At 50.5% G+C, this 16,422-nt stretch overlaps 1 protein-coding gene and 1 pseudogene across 2 annotated transcripts in view; one reads left to right on the top strand and one right to left on the bottom strand.

The window, feature by feature from the left end:
• PPARD (peroxisome proliferator activated receptor delta) overlaps positions 1 to 16,422 on the bottom strand; it is an 81,088-nt gene that overhangs the window by 5,634 nt on the left and 59,032 nt on the right. For both annotated transcript variants that reach the window (XM_036248378.1, XM_036248379.1), the window contains one exon: positions 7,079 to 7,309. In XM_036248378.1, coding sequence (XP_036104271.1) covers positions 7,079 to 7,208 — 130 coding nt within the window. In that variant the 5' untranslated portion in view covers positions 7,209 to 7,309. The remainder of the gene's footprint in view (positions 1 to 7,078; positions 7,310 to 16,422) is intronic.
• Positions 12,281 to 16,422, top strand: part of LOC118621336 — a 70,081-nt pseudogene continuing 65,939 nt past the window's right edge.

Below are 16,422 nucleotides of genomic sequence, written 5' to 3'. Positions count from 1 at the left end.
TTGTAAGCGTGTTGTTCTGTGGCTTGCACGTCCGCCTCTCCGCTACTCAGACAGAGTGCCTCGAGTCACGTTCCCTTTGGCTCCGAGCCCCAGCCTCAGGGACCAGCCACCTCAGAGCATTCGCAGCTCTTGGTGCTTCCTCGCTCTCCCTCGTGGCCCTGGGGGCTTGGCAGCTGTCTGGACATTTGGCAATGCCACCCTCCCTTCACTCAGGACATTTGATGGGCACCTGCTGTGTGCAGGGCAGGACTCAGACCTTGCCCTCAACCAGCTGAGGTAAGAAACTAGAGCACACTGCAGTGAGGCCTCGCTGGCCGAGGGGCAGGCAGGTGGCGCAGGACTGCGAAGGAGCCGTCACTTGGGCATGAGGTGGTCAGGGAAGGTGAGTGCTTTGCCGGCGTGGCTCAGTTGGTTGGAGCATTGTCCTGTACACTGAGGGGATGCAGGTTCGATTCCCGGTCAGGGCACATACCTCGGTTGTGAGTTTGATCCCCAGTCAGGGTGCGTGTGGAAGGCAACCAATAGATGTTTCTCTCTCACATCGATGCTTCTCTGTCTCTCCCACTCCCTTCCTCTAAGAATCAGCATCTTCAGTGAGGATTTGAAGAAAAGGCAAGTGCTTTGCAGGGCCTCCAAGTCAGCTTCCAGGTGCTCAGAATGTGGCTCTGGAGCCACGCAGTCCAACTCCATATCAGTGGCCTGCACCTAAAACCCCACTCTGCCCTCTGGGCCTCAGTTTCCTCCTCTGTAAAAGGGAGATGACCACAGATTGTCTCTGTTGTCTCAGAGAGTCACCGTGAGGCATACAGGAGTTAATACAGAGAAAGCTCTTGGAACTTGGAAGTGCCGTGTAAATATCAGCTTAAGTTTGGGGATGCTTACAGGAAAGCCGCGATCCTGCAGTTTCCGAGTGGTGTGCCCACAGGGGCCATGCCTCTCTTCCTTCTTCTGGTCGTCCCCCCCACCCCCCAGCTTCACAGGAACCTAAGGTACATGTGTGTGTGTATGTGGGGGACGTCTCTCTGCTTATTAGGCCCGGAGAGCCCCCGGAACAAGACCTAGCCTCCTCTTGCATTACCTGGCCTGCTGCTGGCTCCTGGCTCAGGGTGTCAGGACTACCCCAAACCCTGGAAGAAGCCAAGATGCCCAAGCCCTACTGGCCACTGAGAGCTCTGGACTGTGAGGGGAGACCAGGGCAGGAAGAGCTGCAAACTGGACTGGGCAGACACGGGCCCAGGGCAATGGGGACCCTGGGAGAGATCCAGGTGGTGAATAGGCACAGGCTGCCAAACAGCAGTCAGGGAGGCCTGGTGGTCTTGCGGTGATAGGACCAGGGCAGCCCTGCCTACCCGAGGGAATAGAAGACACAATGACTGATACACAAGGCACAGATATGCAGGGGGATGAGGTGCGGGGGGGGGGGGGGCAGTGTACTCATCCCACAGGGATGGCTTTTGTTGTGGGGTGTATGGGGGACACCAAAGTGGTGGTAGCTTTGGGGTAGGTTTTCCAAAGATAAAGATTCTGTTTCTTCCTAGTTGACCACTTGGCTCAAGGGTTTATCCTCAAATCACCATCATGTCCTACCTAAAAGTAATGATGGTAGCATGCCCCCCATTCTAGGGACCAGCTTCTGAAGGTTACACCACCTCCCATGATCTTCTGGTGGGGACAGGGGTTCCGAGAGGCCCTCCCCCACACCGGGAGACCTTGCCCTGGTGCCCCCCAGGCATGCCTGGTGGAAGAGGCCCCAGGCTTGCTGTTTGAGGGCCGTCTGCCTCGGGTGATCTCTCCAGCCAGCCCAGCACATCCTCTGCTCTAGGAAATGCACTTGCTCACCCGAGGGCCATCACAGGGGCCCTAAGCCCTACCTGTGAACTTCCGCTCTAGCCACACCCTGCCTGACCAGCCCCAAATATCTCCTACTTTTACTACCCCCAGGAGGGGGAGGGGAAAGAACCAGCATTTATCAGGCCCCCATTAAATGTATCATTTCATATCACTTTGAAAGACAGTAGCTGCCACCATTGAAACATGAAGAAGCTGAAGCTCAGTGAGGTTAAGGGATCTGCCCAACGTCACCTGAGTACATGGTGGGTCTGAAACTGGAACCTAAACCTGACTTCCCTGCGAAGGCTGTGTGTCTGCACCAATCACCCGCTCTGTCAGCACGTGCCTGCTGTGCGCTAGGCACTCCACGGGACACTTGCCATCGGCAATCTCCTGACCTCGTAACAACCCCGCCAGCAGGTCTTCTTATCCCCGTTTTACAGGCGAGACAACAGAGACTCAGAAGGTTAAGTAACATGCTGACGTTGGCTCTGATGGTTAATTTTATGTCAACTTGGCCAGGCCACGGAACCAAGTTTTTGGTCAAACATCGGTCCAGATGTTGCTGTGAAGGTAGTTTTTAGATGTGATTAACATTTAAATCGTACTCTCAATAATGCAAGTAGGCCTCTTGAAGGAAGAAGGAATTCTGTCTCCAGACTGCATTTGGACATCATTTTCCCTGGATGCCAGCCTGCTGGCCTGTCCACAGAATTTCGACGTGCTAGCCCTCACAGCTGCTGAGGCAATTCCTTAGATCTCCCAGCCTCCCACCTCCCTCCGTATATACACGTACACACATCCTACTGGTTCTGTTTCTCTAGAGAACCCTAAGAGATTTATATCCAACCCTGAGCTCTCACCCACCACACTTACAGCTTCCCACGTATAAACCCGATCATTAATTTGTGAGCATGATAAACAGCGAGACATGCCCATGCTGAGGATGACACTGCCACACTCACTGTTTGGATGCAGCACAAACACTAGCCCCCTCACCCAGAGTGTGGAGTTCCGGTTGCACCACCTTTGATTACAAGTTCCACAAACAGACACTGCTGACCGTATTCCCGTCATCAAGTATGGCGGGAAGTACTCCTGCGTATCTAGTCTCCATCGCTGGAGGTATGCTGCTGTCATGGCTGTGGGGGTCCAGGAGGGGTAGCCCTGTCTATTTACTTTGTTGGCAGAACCCCTCAGGCAAACAGCTTCTGAAATCAGGGTCAATTCTGTAGGACTCTGGGGCTGGGTTACCCAGCAGCCTCCTTACTTCTGTTGTCCTGTCTGCCTGGACTGTGGGCTCCTCAGGCCAGCCACACAGACTGTCCTCCATTGAATGGCTTCCTGGATACCCACCAAGCGTTTGCTGAGTGAGAGGAGATGCCAAGGCCAAGAGGAAGGACATTTTATCTTCCTCAGCCCCACACTAAGACCCCTGACCTTTTTCTCAGTGTGACTGGAATGTTCATCACTGAAGCTGGGGGCGGGGGGACGAAGACAAAAGTAGGGTGTGAGCACCAGCCCATTGCCCCTGCCCCTACCCAGTTGGGGGACCCTGGGGATGTGAGTGTCCTTGTCGCTGAGTGCTAATGACCAGGCTGGTCCTGCCTGCCTCCCTGCAGGTGAGGGGAGGTGCTGGCAGGTGTTGGGCTGGGTACAGAGATGCAGGTCAGTGCAGAACATCTGGAGGGTCAGAAGGGAAGCCAACTGTGCAGCTTTCCTGTGGTTTCAGGCTCGACTCAATGGGTCCCCCAGGGGACTCCAGAGTGTAAAGTCATAGTCTCATGGGGTGGGGCAGGGAACCGGTAGGAGCTGAGATCTGAGAGTGGTGTGTCTGAGAGTAGCATTTACTCCTCACCTGGCTGGTCTGAGGTGGGCAGGATGAAACCCTTAAAGGTGAAGAGGCTGTAGCACAGTGAGGGCCACAGCTCCTGGTGGCCGACCTGGGACTCCTGCCCTGGTGTGTGTGATTCCCCAACACAGACCGGGTGGGGCTCTGTCTCCAGTGCCCTCACCCATGGCATTTTTTGTTAAAATATCTTTTTATTGATTTTTTTAGAGAGAAAGGAAAGGGGAGAGAGACAGAAACATCTATGTGAGCAACATCAACCGGCTGCCTGCTGCACGCCCCCTACTGGGGAATAAAGCCTGCAACCCAGGCATGTGCCCTGACCAGGAATCGAACTGGGACCTCTCAGTCCGTGGGACGATGCTCAATCCACTGGGCCACACCGGCCAGGTGTATTTTTTTTTAACCCTTTAAAGAAAAAAAATGTAATTCCTTGTTAAAATATGAGAATATTCCAGGTTTGCTGGGGAAAGTCCTAAGGGTGTGCAGCATCTATGGCAGATCCCCTCCACCCGTGATCCCACTTTTAAGTCAGGCCCGCTCAGCGTTTTTGTCTACTCCTCTAGTACCTCCTATGATGCGTAAGACTTCTTTTTTTTTTTTTTTAATCCTCACCCGAGGACATTTTTCCATTTTTTGTTCAGATAGAGTGGGAAGGAGAGAGAGGAAGAGACAGAGAGAGAGAGAAACATCTACGTGAAAGGGACACATTGAGTGGCTGCCACCCGCACGACCCAACCAGGGCCGGGGACAAACTGCAACCGAGGTACGTGCCCTTAGCGGGAACCGAACCCGGGTCTCTCCGGACCGCAGGCCAATGCTCTAACCATTGAGCAAAACCGGCCAGGGCTTAAAAAGCTTTTAGCTGATGGAGTGAAGATTCTTTTTTTAAATTTTTTTTTAAGAGAGAGAGGAATGGAGTGGGAAGGAGAGAGAGAAATATGAATGTGAAAGCAAAACATCATCAGCCGCCTCCTGCACACCTCCTACTGGGGATCGAGCCTGCAGCCTGGGCACGTACCCTGACTGGGAATCGAACCCACGGCCTTTCAGTGCTTAGGAGGACATCCAACCAACTAGGCCACACCAGCCAGGGCATATATAAGGATTTTTAAACAATGGGATCCCCAACTTGTCAGGAACTTACTGCCCTGTCAGTACATACAGCCTATCTTATCCTCTTTAATGACTGGAGCATTCCACAGCACGGCTCTGCCACGGTTTACATTCCCCACGGATGGGCGCTCTCCATTTTTTTGCTTTTATGAGCAGTGCTGCAGTAAACAAGTGTGGACATCTCTGCGCACACTGAGCGAGTGTTTACAGGGACACACTCCCAGGAGGGGACTCAGGGCCACAGGAATGCACAGTGCTGGCTGTGCCAAGCTGCCCTCCACCCTCAGCGGCTGCAGGGCCACATCCTCGGGCTCCAGACGGCATCCTCTGCCAATCTCACCTGCAGAGACCTTCTCTGATGAGTGAGGCTGCAAAATGTTTGTTTTCCAGCCACCTGTATTTGTCTGACAGAGAATGGCCTGTTTCTATTTTTCTGTCAGGTGGCTTGTCTTATCCTTTGTAGGAAGTTTTTATATACTATGGTTCTAATGTATGGAGACTATGTTAAACACTCGTCTCCTGTTTCAATGACTGAACAAGGAAGTCTTTCTCCCTCCACTTCACTAATTTATTGATATGGAATCCATCAAACACGGGCTGGCTGGGCAAATTCTTTCCCAGCATCTCTCCATGTGCCCTAAATCCTCAAGATGCCATCACGGCAGCCCCTTTGCCCCGTGCGCCCAAGCACTCTGGTCTGCGTGTGAACAGCAGGGTCACTTGGGAGGTGGTCCCCACAAGGTATGTAGGAAACCCCAGGACAGGAAATTATCTACAGGCAACTTCTATGTGCCTGGACCCAGACGTAGGGCCAGGAAAGGCAGTGAGGTCGCAAACCTGTGCCCTCTCTTTCCTTTCACTCTCTTAAAGTCCTCAGTGACATCACTTGCTCATTCTTAGCCCCCAGTGTCTTCCCTCTGCGCCCTACCCCTCCTCACCTGTCAGAGGGCTTGGGTGATGGCGCTCCCCTCACCTACTCCACCATGTGCCCTAAAGAGGAAGAAGCTCTGAAAAACCCCAGGACTCACTCTGCAGGTTCAAAGCAGCCATGGTTCAGGGATTCGGGGCTCTCTTAGGTGCAGGCCCAGGCAGGAGCCTGTCCTACTTCAACTGCACCTCCCCCTGCCTTAACTCTTTTTTTCTTACTGATTTTTAGAGGGAGAGGGAGAGGGAGAGAGAGAGAGAAACATCGATGTGAGAGAGAAACATCATTAGCTGCTCTTGCACGCCCCCTAATGGAGATGGAGCCTGCAACCCGAACATGTGCCCTGACTGGGAATGGAACTGGCAACCTTTCAGTGCACAGGATGATGCCCAAACAACTAAGCCACACTGGTCAGGGCCCCCCGCCTTAACTCTTAATTCTGACACCATCCACCTCCTTCTCCCCACACAGGCACCAGAGTCTAGAGCCCAGGGCCCATCCTTATGAGACAGGCCTGCTCGTCTGCCTTGAACCAGCACCTGTGGGCCAGAACCTCCGTCGGCTGAAACCAGCAGCAAGGTCAAGGTATCCCCTCTTGGCAGTGTATCCTGACCCTGAGTTCCCACTGAGGCAAGGGAGCAAGGACCAGCTGGGTGTGATGACACTCAGGTAAAGGCAGAAGGAGAAGCTGGGAAGATGAGGCAGGAGCAGGGAAAGCCAGGGGCTGAGAGAATTGGATCTGGGTGCCCTCGAAGGTGGACACATGATGATGATGATGATGATGAAAACAGTGACAGATAGTACAAGGTACCAGAGAAAAATGTCTACATGGCTGCTGACAGTGGATAAATAAAGGGGAACCAACAAGTGAGGCAAGAGAAGTTAAAAACTGGCTGCACAAAAGTGATATTAATTATAGTCAATCATACCAACTGCTTAGCATTTATGCCTAATTACAGTACAGCTTGATGATGTGTATAATTAGCACCAGACCAACTGAGTTGTGTGTTTCGAGTGATCATCACAATCACAGGAACAGTGATCTTTCTAGTGCATTGTTCATGCAGATGGGTCCCGGATCCCCTGTGGTAGCAGTGGTGGAATAATGACAACATGCACGACACACCTGAATTCCTGCAATTCTCACAAAAGCCCACGTCTGTGTCCCCTCGATTCCTGACTTAGAAAGAGTGGTGCGACTTGCCCAGGCCCTGCAGCTGATGAGCAGCGCAGCAGGAGTGTGAACTAGGCCATCGGCTCCAGCCCATCGTGCTGCTACTCTGCACTCCCACGAGGCTGTCTGCAGAGGCCAGCGTTCCACACTCCCCTGCCTGTGCCCCTGCCTGCCTCCTCCTCACCTGTATAGCTGCTGGAAGGAAGCGAGTGCTCTGGTCCTCCATTGAGCTCTGGGGCTCCTTGTGTCTCTGCCACTTCCTCTTTCTCCTCCTCTTCCCGGACCTCAGGGGCTTCCTCCGGTGGCTGCTCCATGGCTGATTTCCCCTCGGCGCCACACCTGCAGGCCCGGTCATAGCTCTGGCATCATCTGGGTCTGGATGCAGATGGACCTCTACAGGGTAGTTCCCGTCAGCCTGGGCAAAGGGGAAGACAGTGAAGAGGATGAGAGTGTGATGGGAGTGGAGCATGACTGAGGGCTACCATCTGGGGGGACAGCACCGGGGTTCCCGGTCCTGCTCCTTCAGAGCAGGGACACCTCACCCTGCAGTGCTATCCCATGGTCTCCACTCCTTGCATCAAAGTCACTTCCTGTCCTGCCCTCTGCCCACTTGGCTCTTGTGACAGGTCTGTGGAGTTCAGAGCAGTTTCCATCAAGCAGACGGAGTGACGTGCCCGTGTCACCTTTCCTTGCCTCCTCTGGCATCCTGTTCTTCGAGCCCACGTCTACAGGAGACACGTGAGCATGACTGGAGGGGCTTTCACGTGCTCTAGTCCCTCTGGAGAGCCTGCTATCGCACCCCAGCCCCATCCTGTCCCCACTCGTCCTCAGGCCCAAGAATCACAGCTCTCTGCAGCCACCTTCATAAAGGGAGTGCTAGGGTCTGGGTGAGCGATGGGGGCCCCATCAGGCTCGCTCAGCTGACAGCAGATCTGCAACCAGACCCTCAGCAGCAGAGCCCTCAGGCAGGGAGATGCACTCTGCTCTGGAAGCTCCCAAAAGGAGGGTTATCAGATGGCGATCCTTATGTCTACACCACCCAGGAGGAGACGGTTCGAACCCTCAGCAAGTAAGGTGCTGTCCACAAATGCCACAGTTAGAGGTGGTAAGATCCTGCGGTGCTGTGGGAGAGTCTTTCCAGCAGGGAACAGGAGGAAGATGTCCTGAGAGTGGGGTGGACTTTGACCAGGGAGGTGACATGGAAGTCCTCTTGGGGATATAGCTTGAGAAAAGACTCAGAGGCAGCACAGTGGGGACTATCGAGGAGCCCACTGGCTGGGAGTGGGGTGCTGTGGGAGAGAGGATCTGGAGGGTAGCCAGGAGGGGCTGTCGCCAGGCATGTGTGCTTCAATGCCCTGTCCCCGGGGTGAGACTGAACTCTGCCCCACGTCAGTGCAGGCCTGGAAGGGGAGGAGCAGAGAATACCTACTTTAAGGAGATTCAAGCATCTGCGGAACCCCTTATCTTGGTGTCCCAATGGCAGCTCAAATTCAACCTATCCCAACAGAACCCACCTTGAAGCCCCAAACTCACCCTTCCTCTGTAATCCCCACTTTAGTGACCCACACGCCCACCTACCACTTATCAGTCAGAAGGCAGGAGTCATCTGAGACTCCCTCTCTCCCTAGGCTTGCAAACTTAGCTATACTGGAATCACGGAGGGAGGGGGGGGGTTATACATACGGGTGTCTGGGCCCACCCCAGAGATCCTCATTTGATTGGTTTGGGGAGCAGCTTGGACACTGGTATTTTTTTTTTTAATTCCCCTGGTGATTGTCATCATCCCTCTCCATCAGGCCTTCCTCTTCCCCTGCTTGGACTGACACAAGAACCTCTTAGTTGGTCTCCTGAAAGCAGTTTGGAAATTCAGCCCTAGAGTCTAAGAGCTGGAGTTGGTTATCTACAGGCTTAGGAGCATCCTTGTTGATGTGGCAGCCACGGGGAGGGATTCAGTTCACCAAAGGAGACAGTGACGATCAAGGAAGGACAGAGGAAGAAGCACCAGAACAGACAACGGGGCAGGAGAGACTCAGGACGGCCTGGCATCTCAGAGCCAGGGGAAGGGGTCAACGGCTTCAATGCTGCAGTTCGGTTTTGTTTTTTAATTCTCACCCAAGGATATTTTTCCATTGATTTTCAGATAGAGTGGAAAGGAGGGAGGGAGAGAGAGAGAGAGAGAGAAACATCGATGTGAGAGAGGCATTATTGATTGGCTGCCTCCTACATGACCCCAACTGGGGTAGGGATTGAACCTGCAATGCAGGTTTGTGCCCTTGACTGGGAATTGAACTCACGACCCTTCGGTCTGAGGCTCTAACTGCTGAGCCAAACTGGCCAGAGCTCCATTGCTGCAGTTTTAAGGGTGATAAACTGATACCACTGGATTCAGTGACTGTAAGGTCATCAATGACCTTGTGAAACAAATTTCAGCCAAGTGGGTGGGATGGAAACTGAGGCTCTGAAGAATTAGTGCCAGCGAGGAAGCTGGGACAGTGAATGGAGATTAATTCTTGGTGACTATGTCAGGGAAAGAAGTGTGTAACAGCACACTAGACTGAGAAAGTAGCAAAGCCAGGAAGAGGTTTTTCAGAATAGAGAAAACTCAAATAAGCTGTGGACAGAGGAGAGGTCTGTGGGAAAAGACAGTTGAGAAGATTCAAGGGGGTATCCAGGGCAGGATGATTGATGGGAGGGGAAAGATCCAAGGGCACGGGATAAAGAAAATACAAAGAAGTATCACAGCAGTGTGTGTGTGTGGCGGGGGAGGGTAAAGTTCACATGGAATGGCCTCACTCTGAGTTGAAGATTGGACTTGAAGAAAGCAAAGGGCTGGGTGGCACCACTTTGGCAAACATGATAAGAATGAGCTGACAAGGAAAAAAAGAATTGTAGGAAAGCTACAATGATTGAAACAGTGCAGTACTGGCACATGAACAGACAATCAATGAAAGAGAATGCAGAAGTCCATAAACAGATGCAAACACACATGGAACTTTAATGTTATAAAGACAGCACTTTAAATCAAAGGAAAAAGGTGAACCCTTCAATAAATGGTATGTATTAAGACAAGTAGCCATCTGGAGAAATTAAGCTGGATCTCTACCTTATACGTTATACCAAAACAAGACAAGACTCAAACTAATAAAAGATTTTAAAGTTTAAAAAAACCAGCCCGGCCAGTGTGGCTTACTAGTTGAGCATCGACCCATGCACCAAGAGGTCACTGGATAATTCCTGGTCAGGACACATGCCCAGGTTGTGGGCCCAATCCTCAGTGGGGGGCATGCAGGAGGCAGCCAATCGATGTTCTCTCTCATCAATGTGTCTTACTCTCCCTTTCCCTTCCTCTCTCTCTAAAATCAATAAAGAAAAATAAAATATTGCCCTGGCTGGTTTGGCTCAATTGTTACAGCATCAGCTCTTGGACTAATGAGTCAAGGGTTCGATTTGGGTCAAGGGCCTATACCTCGGTTGCATTTGTCCCCGGTCCTGGTTGGGTCGTGTGGGAAGCAACCAGTCAATGTGGCTCTATCATGTCCATGTTTCTCTCTCTCTCTCTCTCACTCCCACTCTATCTGATAAGTAGAAAAATATCCTTAGGTGAGAAATAAAACAAAAGAAAAAAATATTAAAACAAACATATGTGAATTACACCAATAGTCTTGAGATGGGGGAAAGGCTAAGAATGACACTGAACCCATAAAACTGATGGGTTAAAAGATTATGGATAAAAATTAATACATGTGATTACAAAATTATATAAACTCATGGTAAAAAACCATGAGAAGAAAGAAAATAGTTAATAAACAGAAAAAGATTTGCAGTTCTCGTCAGACAGAGGGTTAATTTCCCTAAAACAGTTCCTACAAATCAATAAGTAAAAGCCCAGCAATCCAATAGTAAAATGGGCTGAGGATATAAAAAATGTATACTTTGGCTCTTAAACATATGTAAAGATGCTCAACATCATTCATAACAAGAGAATGAAAATTAAAAAACACTGAGCCCTGGCCGGTTTGGCTCAGTGGTTAAAGCATTGGTCCATGGACCAAAGGGTTGTGGGTTCAATTCCTAGTCAAGGGCACATACCTGGGTTGCAGGTTCAATCCCCAACCCTGGTCGGAGTGGTAGGGGAGGCAACTAATGAATATGTCTCTCTCACATCAATGTTTCTCTCTTTCTCTGTCCCTCCTTTCCACTCTAAAAAAATTTTTAACAATGAGGTATCACCTCACACCTGTCAGAATGGCTGCCATCAACAAATCATCAAACAACAAGTGCTGGTGAGGGTGTGGAGAAAAGGGGACTCTAGTACACTGCTGGTGGGAATGCAGACTGGTGCAGCCACTATGGAAAACAATATGGTGTTAACTCAAAAAATTAAAAATTGAACTGCCATTTGACCCAGTGATCCCACTTCTAGGAATATACCCTAAGAAGCCTGAAACACCAATCAGAAAGAATATATGTACCCCCCATGTTTGTAGCAGCACTATTTACAATAGTTAAGATCTGGAAACAGCCCAAGTGTCCATCAGTAGACGAATGGATACTGTGGTACATATACACAATGGAGTACCACGCAGCTGTAAGAAAGAAAGATCTCTTATCCTTTGAGACGACATGGAGGGACCTGGAAAGTATCATCCTAAGTAAAACAAGCCAAACAGAGAAAGACAAGTATCATATGATCTCACTTATTTGTGGAATATAATGAACATAACAGTCTGAGGAATGGGGTAGTCTCAGAGATGTGGAAGTGGGGTACAGACTGACAATCCCCAGAAGAGGGAGTAGTGAGGGAAAGATAAACCACAGAACTTACATGCATGTATGCATGAACAATGGACATGGACAACAAAGCTGGAGACAGGGCAGGGAGGGAGGGGGAGGGGGAATCAGTGGGAAAAGGAGAAACATCTGTAACCAAAATTAATTAATAAAAAAATTTTTTAAAAATAATAATAAAATTAAAAAAAATTTTTTTTTAAATCAATGGAAAAATATCCTCAGGTGAGGATTAACAACAACAACAAAAACACAAAAATCAAACAAACAAAAACACACACACTGACATACACTTTTTACAATCAGATTAAAACAAATCTAACACGTTGTTGCTAAGCATTTGGGAAATACAATCTCACCCACCCCTGGTGGAAAGGTAAATGGTCACAACTCTAAAGAGGCTAATGTGGCTACATCTATCCAAATTACAGGCACACATTCCCTTTGACCCACAAACACCACTTCTGGGCTGTAGCATAAGCTATACTTCCACTTGAGCAAAATACAATTAGTACAAAGTTATTACTTACAGTATTATTTGACTAGTAAGAGGTGGGGCACCACCTAAAAGTCCATTAATAAATCATGATATGGAAACATGGAGTTCTACGCAGCCATAAAGAAGAATGATGATGTTATGGACTGGTAATGGAAGTCAAATACACATGGAAAAAATCAAAGGTAACAAGATACCATAAATAGAACGTGTAATTTCCAAATTATTATGGTAGACTGGAAACACTTAGGAGAAGTCATGCAGGACTCTAGCTTTCTGACTGTGAGAAGTCTCACAGACGGAGTATTATAGAGATGTAACAACTAAATGCAATGTAGGATGGTGGGTCGGATCCTGAAACAGAAAGAGGACAGTGGTGGAGGACTGGTAAGTTCCACACAAATGCTGCTTAGCTGAGCTCATGGTATTGTCCAGTGTTCATTTCTTATGATGCTTTGGTAAGGGGTACGATGTTAACATTGGGGAGAGCCAGATGAGATCGGAAGGAGCCTGGTCACTGTGGCACTGCGGAGCAGCCAAACTAGCCCTGGAATGCCCACCTCAGGACTACTTGTTAGGTGAAAACATTAAACACCTCTTTCACAAGGCACCGTCTGCCAAATTTCCACTGCACACAGCTGAACACACTCCCAAGCGAAACAGTATATAAGGACACTTAGCTAAAGAGGAATGGGATGTGGGCATGGGGTTGGTGACAGCACTGGAAAAGGACCTTGACGATCACCAAGAGCAGTTTGTGACTGTTGTGGCATGTATTAAACTCTCTAAAAAATTAGCTATTATCCAAATAACAAGGACCAGAGACAGTGATTCTTCATGTTTCATGGAACTAAAAAGTCTGGAGGTGGAGGAGGCAGGCAGGTGAAGGGAGAGAGACCCTCAGCCAGGCCTATGGCCGAAGGGCTACATACAGAAAGTTTCTGAGCAGTAGCATCAAGAGGATAAGCAGCAGGGTGACAGAAGGGTCAATGTGACATCTAAAAGCCATGAGCACAGTGGTGGCACTGGCCAGAGAGGTGAGTGGAATGAGACTGACTATTAGACAAAACTGTTTGGGATCCGTACACCTTGGGTGTCAGTGGACACGGGGAAACGCACACCAGGCTGTGGCGATGACAGCCAATGACAGTGGGGCATGAAAATTTGGGGGTTCCCTCTAGCAGATGGAAACAGAGGAGGAAAAACTACAACACTGCCTTGTATAGATGCCTGACAAAATATTTTCTCACACATTCCTTCATGCCTTCTGAATGACCCTGGGAGATGGGACAAGGTTCATTGTCAGGACTGAATCCTGGAGGATGGGGGAGGAGCTGACTGAATCCCACTACCCATCAGGCTCTGCTCAAGCCTCACAAGCCCCCACAAGGAGAGCCGTGTGTGCCCCACTGGGCAGATGAGGAAAGTGACAGAAAGCCCAGGCCAGCGGAGCCTAACAGGGTGTCTCTGCAACATGCCAGAGGATGAAGTAGACGGCCACGGGTTTCAAACAGAATGGAGTTGGAGTTGGCTAGGCCTTGACAAGCTGTGGCGCCCCTGACACCCCTGAGCCTCAGCTTCCACTTCCACACTAGCTGGTAGGTTATTTCCCCAGGACTAGGGCTACTGTTCTCAGTTTCTGGGGTGCACGTGGTTGTCTCTTGGGATCAGATGTGGTTCTGGGCTATGGCTAGAGTTTCGTATTTGGGGCCAGGGTTCCTGGATTCCAGCCTGGAGTTGCCTCTTCTGGCTGTGACCTCTTAAGGACACCAGCTGAAGAGGGAGGGGAGCCACAGTCTGGCTGTTCTAAAACCCACACGCATCCCTTGGGCTGTTGCATATTTAGCTGCAACCACAGTGCTGTGCCCATCCCTGCATTTTGCCAGAAGCCATCCATTTTCACACTTGACTGTTTCACCCCCTCAGTGCCAAGGCTGCCCACCCCACCCGTTCTCAGCTTGTCTGGCCAGGAGCTACTTTGACACCCCGCCCCTCACTCCAACTGGGCCCAGGTCCACAGGCTGGATTTTCCCAGGTAGCTGCCACCCACCACTATCCTCGCATTGCATTCTCTTCTCCTCTTCCTTTCTTTAGGCCTGGCACTAAAAATAACACACCATGGCACTAGGTTTAACTTTTATGTGGCTGAGAAATCCTGATCTTCGCTATTGCCCCCACCCCCAGCACTGTGTCAGAGCCAAGAACTCTGATCACATCACAGCTTCACCCATTTAAAAGTTTGGTGCTGTCCTCAAACAAGACACAGGTCCTGCAGCTGGAATGAGGAGGGACTGCTCTGCTGCCCCTTGGGTACAAAAAGTAGAATCTCTAGCAAAAGAATTTCTTAAAAACAAGTGCCTGGACAGCTCTGATTCTGGTGTGCACACACACAGCATGCACACCTGCAGCACACATGAGCCCCAGTGCCCCTATCCAAAACAAGACCCACCCCCTTGCCCCAAGAGAAACTCCGGCCTTTTGGGAGCTAAGGTGGGGGGAGGGGCATAACTCCATTTAGTTCCCACTAGGCAGGTAAATTTCACTGGCAGATAGAGTTAGGAGCTTACCCCAAATGGCCCAGGGCTCTAGAGAGGCCTGGTCTAGGGCCCAAGCAACAAAGCCACCTGGACCCTTATACCGAGTAGGCTCAGTCAATGTACTGGGACTTGTCCACCATGTGGCACAGCCTGCAAGGCCATGCTGCGCACCAGAGCCCAAACTCGGTCACAGCTGCAGAGCCTCGGGCTCACCACCTCCATCACAACAGTACCTGCTCCATTCTCCAGGGCTTACTATGCCCCAGGCTCCATGTATACAAACACATCTCATCCTCACAACAATTGAGTCAGGTACTATCCCCATTTAACTGATGAGGAAATCACAGAACAGAGGGAGAATAGCTGGCTCCAGGTCACACTTAACTGAAGGGGCAGAATATGAACCCAGGCAGGTCGGCTCAGGTCCTAATCACTGTGCTGTGTACCTGACATGTAATGCTGGGTGAGACTGGACTACAAAGTGGTAGATCCCTGCCCAGCTGGGGCCCCAGAGGTCAGAAAGCTGCTCTTAGACTCAGCCTGGAGACATCACCCCTGAAACCTGTGTCTAGCTGCCAGCTGCTGCTGCTGTCGAGAACAGTCTGGTCCAAGCCCTTTTGGAGACTCCCCGCCAGATAACTGCTGCATGCTGATGACAGCCAGGGGCTCCAGACCGTGGCTCTTTCTCCAGCCCCATCCCACTCGCCCACGTTCCTACATCACTCCCTGAACAGAGGCTCATACTGCCTCAGCTCGGATGCTGCCCCATCTACTAGCTAAGGCCGACTCCTTCAAGACCCACCTGCACTGCCTCCTCTAGCAAGCTCTCCTTGACCAGCTCCATCCTGTTCCCTCCTGCTGCAGCCCTGACCCAGGCCCTCCAGCTCTCAAGTACTGTACCAAGCCGCAATGTCCGTTAACTGGTCTGGCCTCACCATGCCATTAATCTCCTAGAGTGCCCTCTATCTTGCCCAGGTAGGTTCCCAGCACCTGGCACAGTGCCCAGCATTTAGTGAGTGTTCAACTTATACTTGTTGAATGAATAAACAGACTAAAAACATTAACCACTGTCACACTGTTTTCAGCTGCAGCATTTGTATTGATTCTCATGTATTACTACCCTTGAGATGCAACACTCCACAGAAAATCCCAACGACTTCTGTGTGAGGCCTGCGTTCAAACCTTGCTCTGCTGTACCCCCTCTGTGATTAGGGGAAGACACCAACCCCTGAGTTTCTCAGCCCTGAACTTGGGATACCACCACCTAACCTGAGCAGCTGTCATAAGCATTAAATAGCCACATAGCAACTGCTTAACAGTGCTGTATACACTAAGTGTTCAACGAGGGACTGTGGCTGCTGCTATTACTGTCACTGTTGGCTCGTTCTAGGGATTATAAGGAGCAAGTGGTATCCAGGTCTAGCAATGTACTAATCTACTGGAATTACAGGGACCTAAACACACCATTTCCCAATCCCTTGCCTTACAATCAGCTGTGGGAACAGAGAACTGACAGGGAGCTCCCTTCTCTGGCCCATGCTTGGCTGCTCAGAGAGATAAGTCCAAACCCTTCCACTTCAGCCCCTCTCCGTCCCCCACCCCACAGTGGACCCAGTTCTGCCATGTCCTCGCCCCATCCCCCCTCTCCCACAGGGGATGAGGGTCAGCAGCCTCCAGGTGAAGGGCAGAGGTTGCCCGTGTCTCTGG

Source organism: Molossus molossus, unplaced genomic scaffold, assembly GCF_014108415.1.
Source record: "Molossus molossus isolate mMolMol1 unplaced genomic scaffold, mMolMol1.p scaffold_m16_p_8, whole genome shotgun sequence".
NCBI classification, from domain to species: domain Eukaryota; kingdom Metazoa; phylum Chordata; class Mammalia; order Chiroptera; family Molossidae; genus Molossus; species Molossus molossus.
This window is presented reverse-complemented; position numbering and strand designations above follow the sequence as displayed.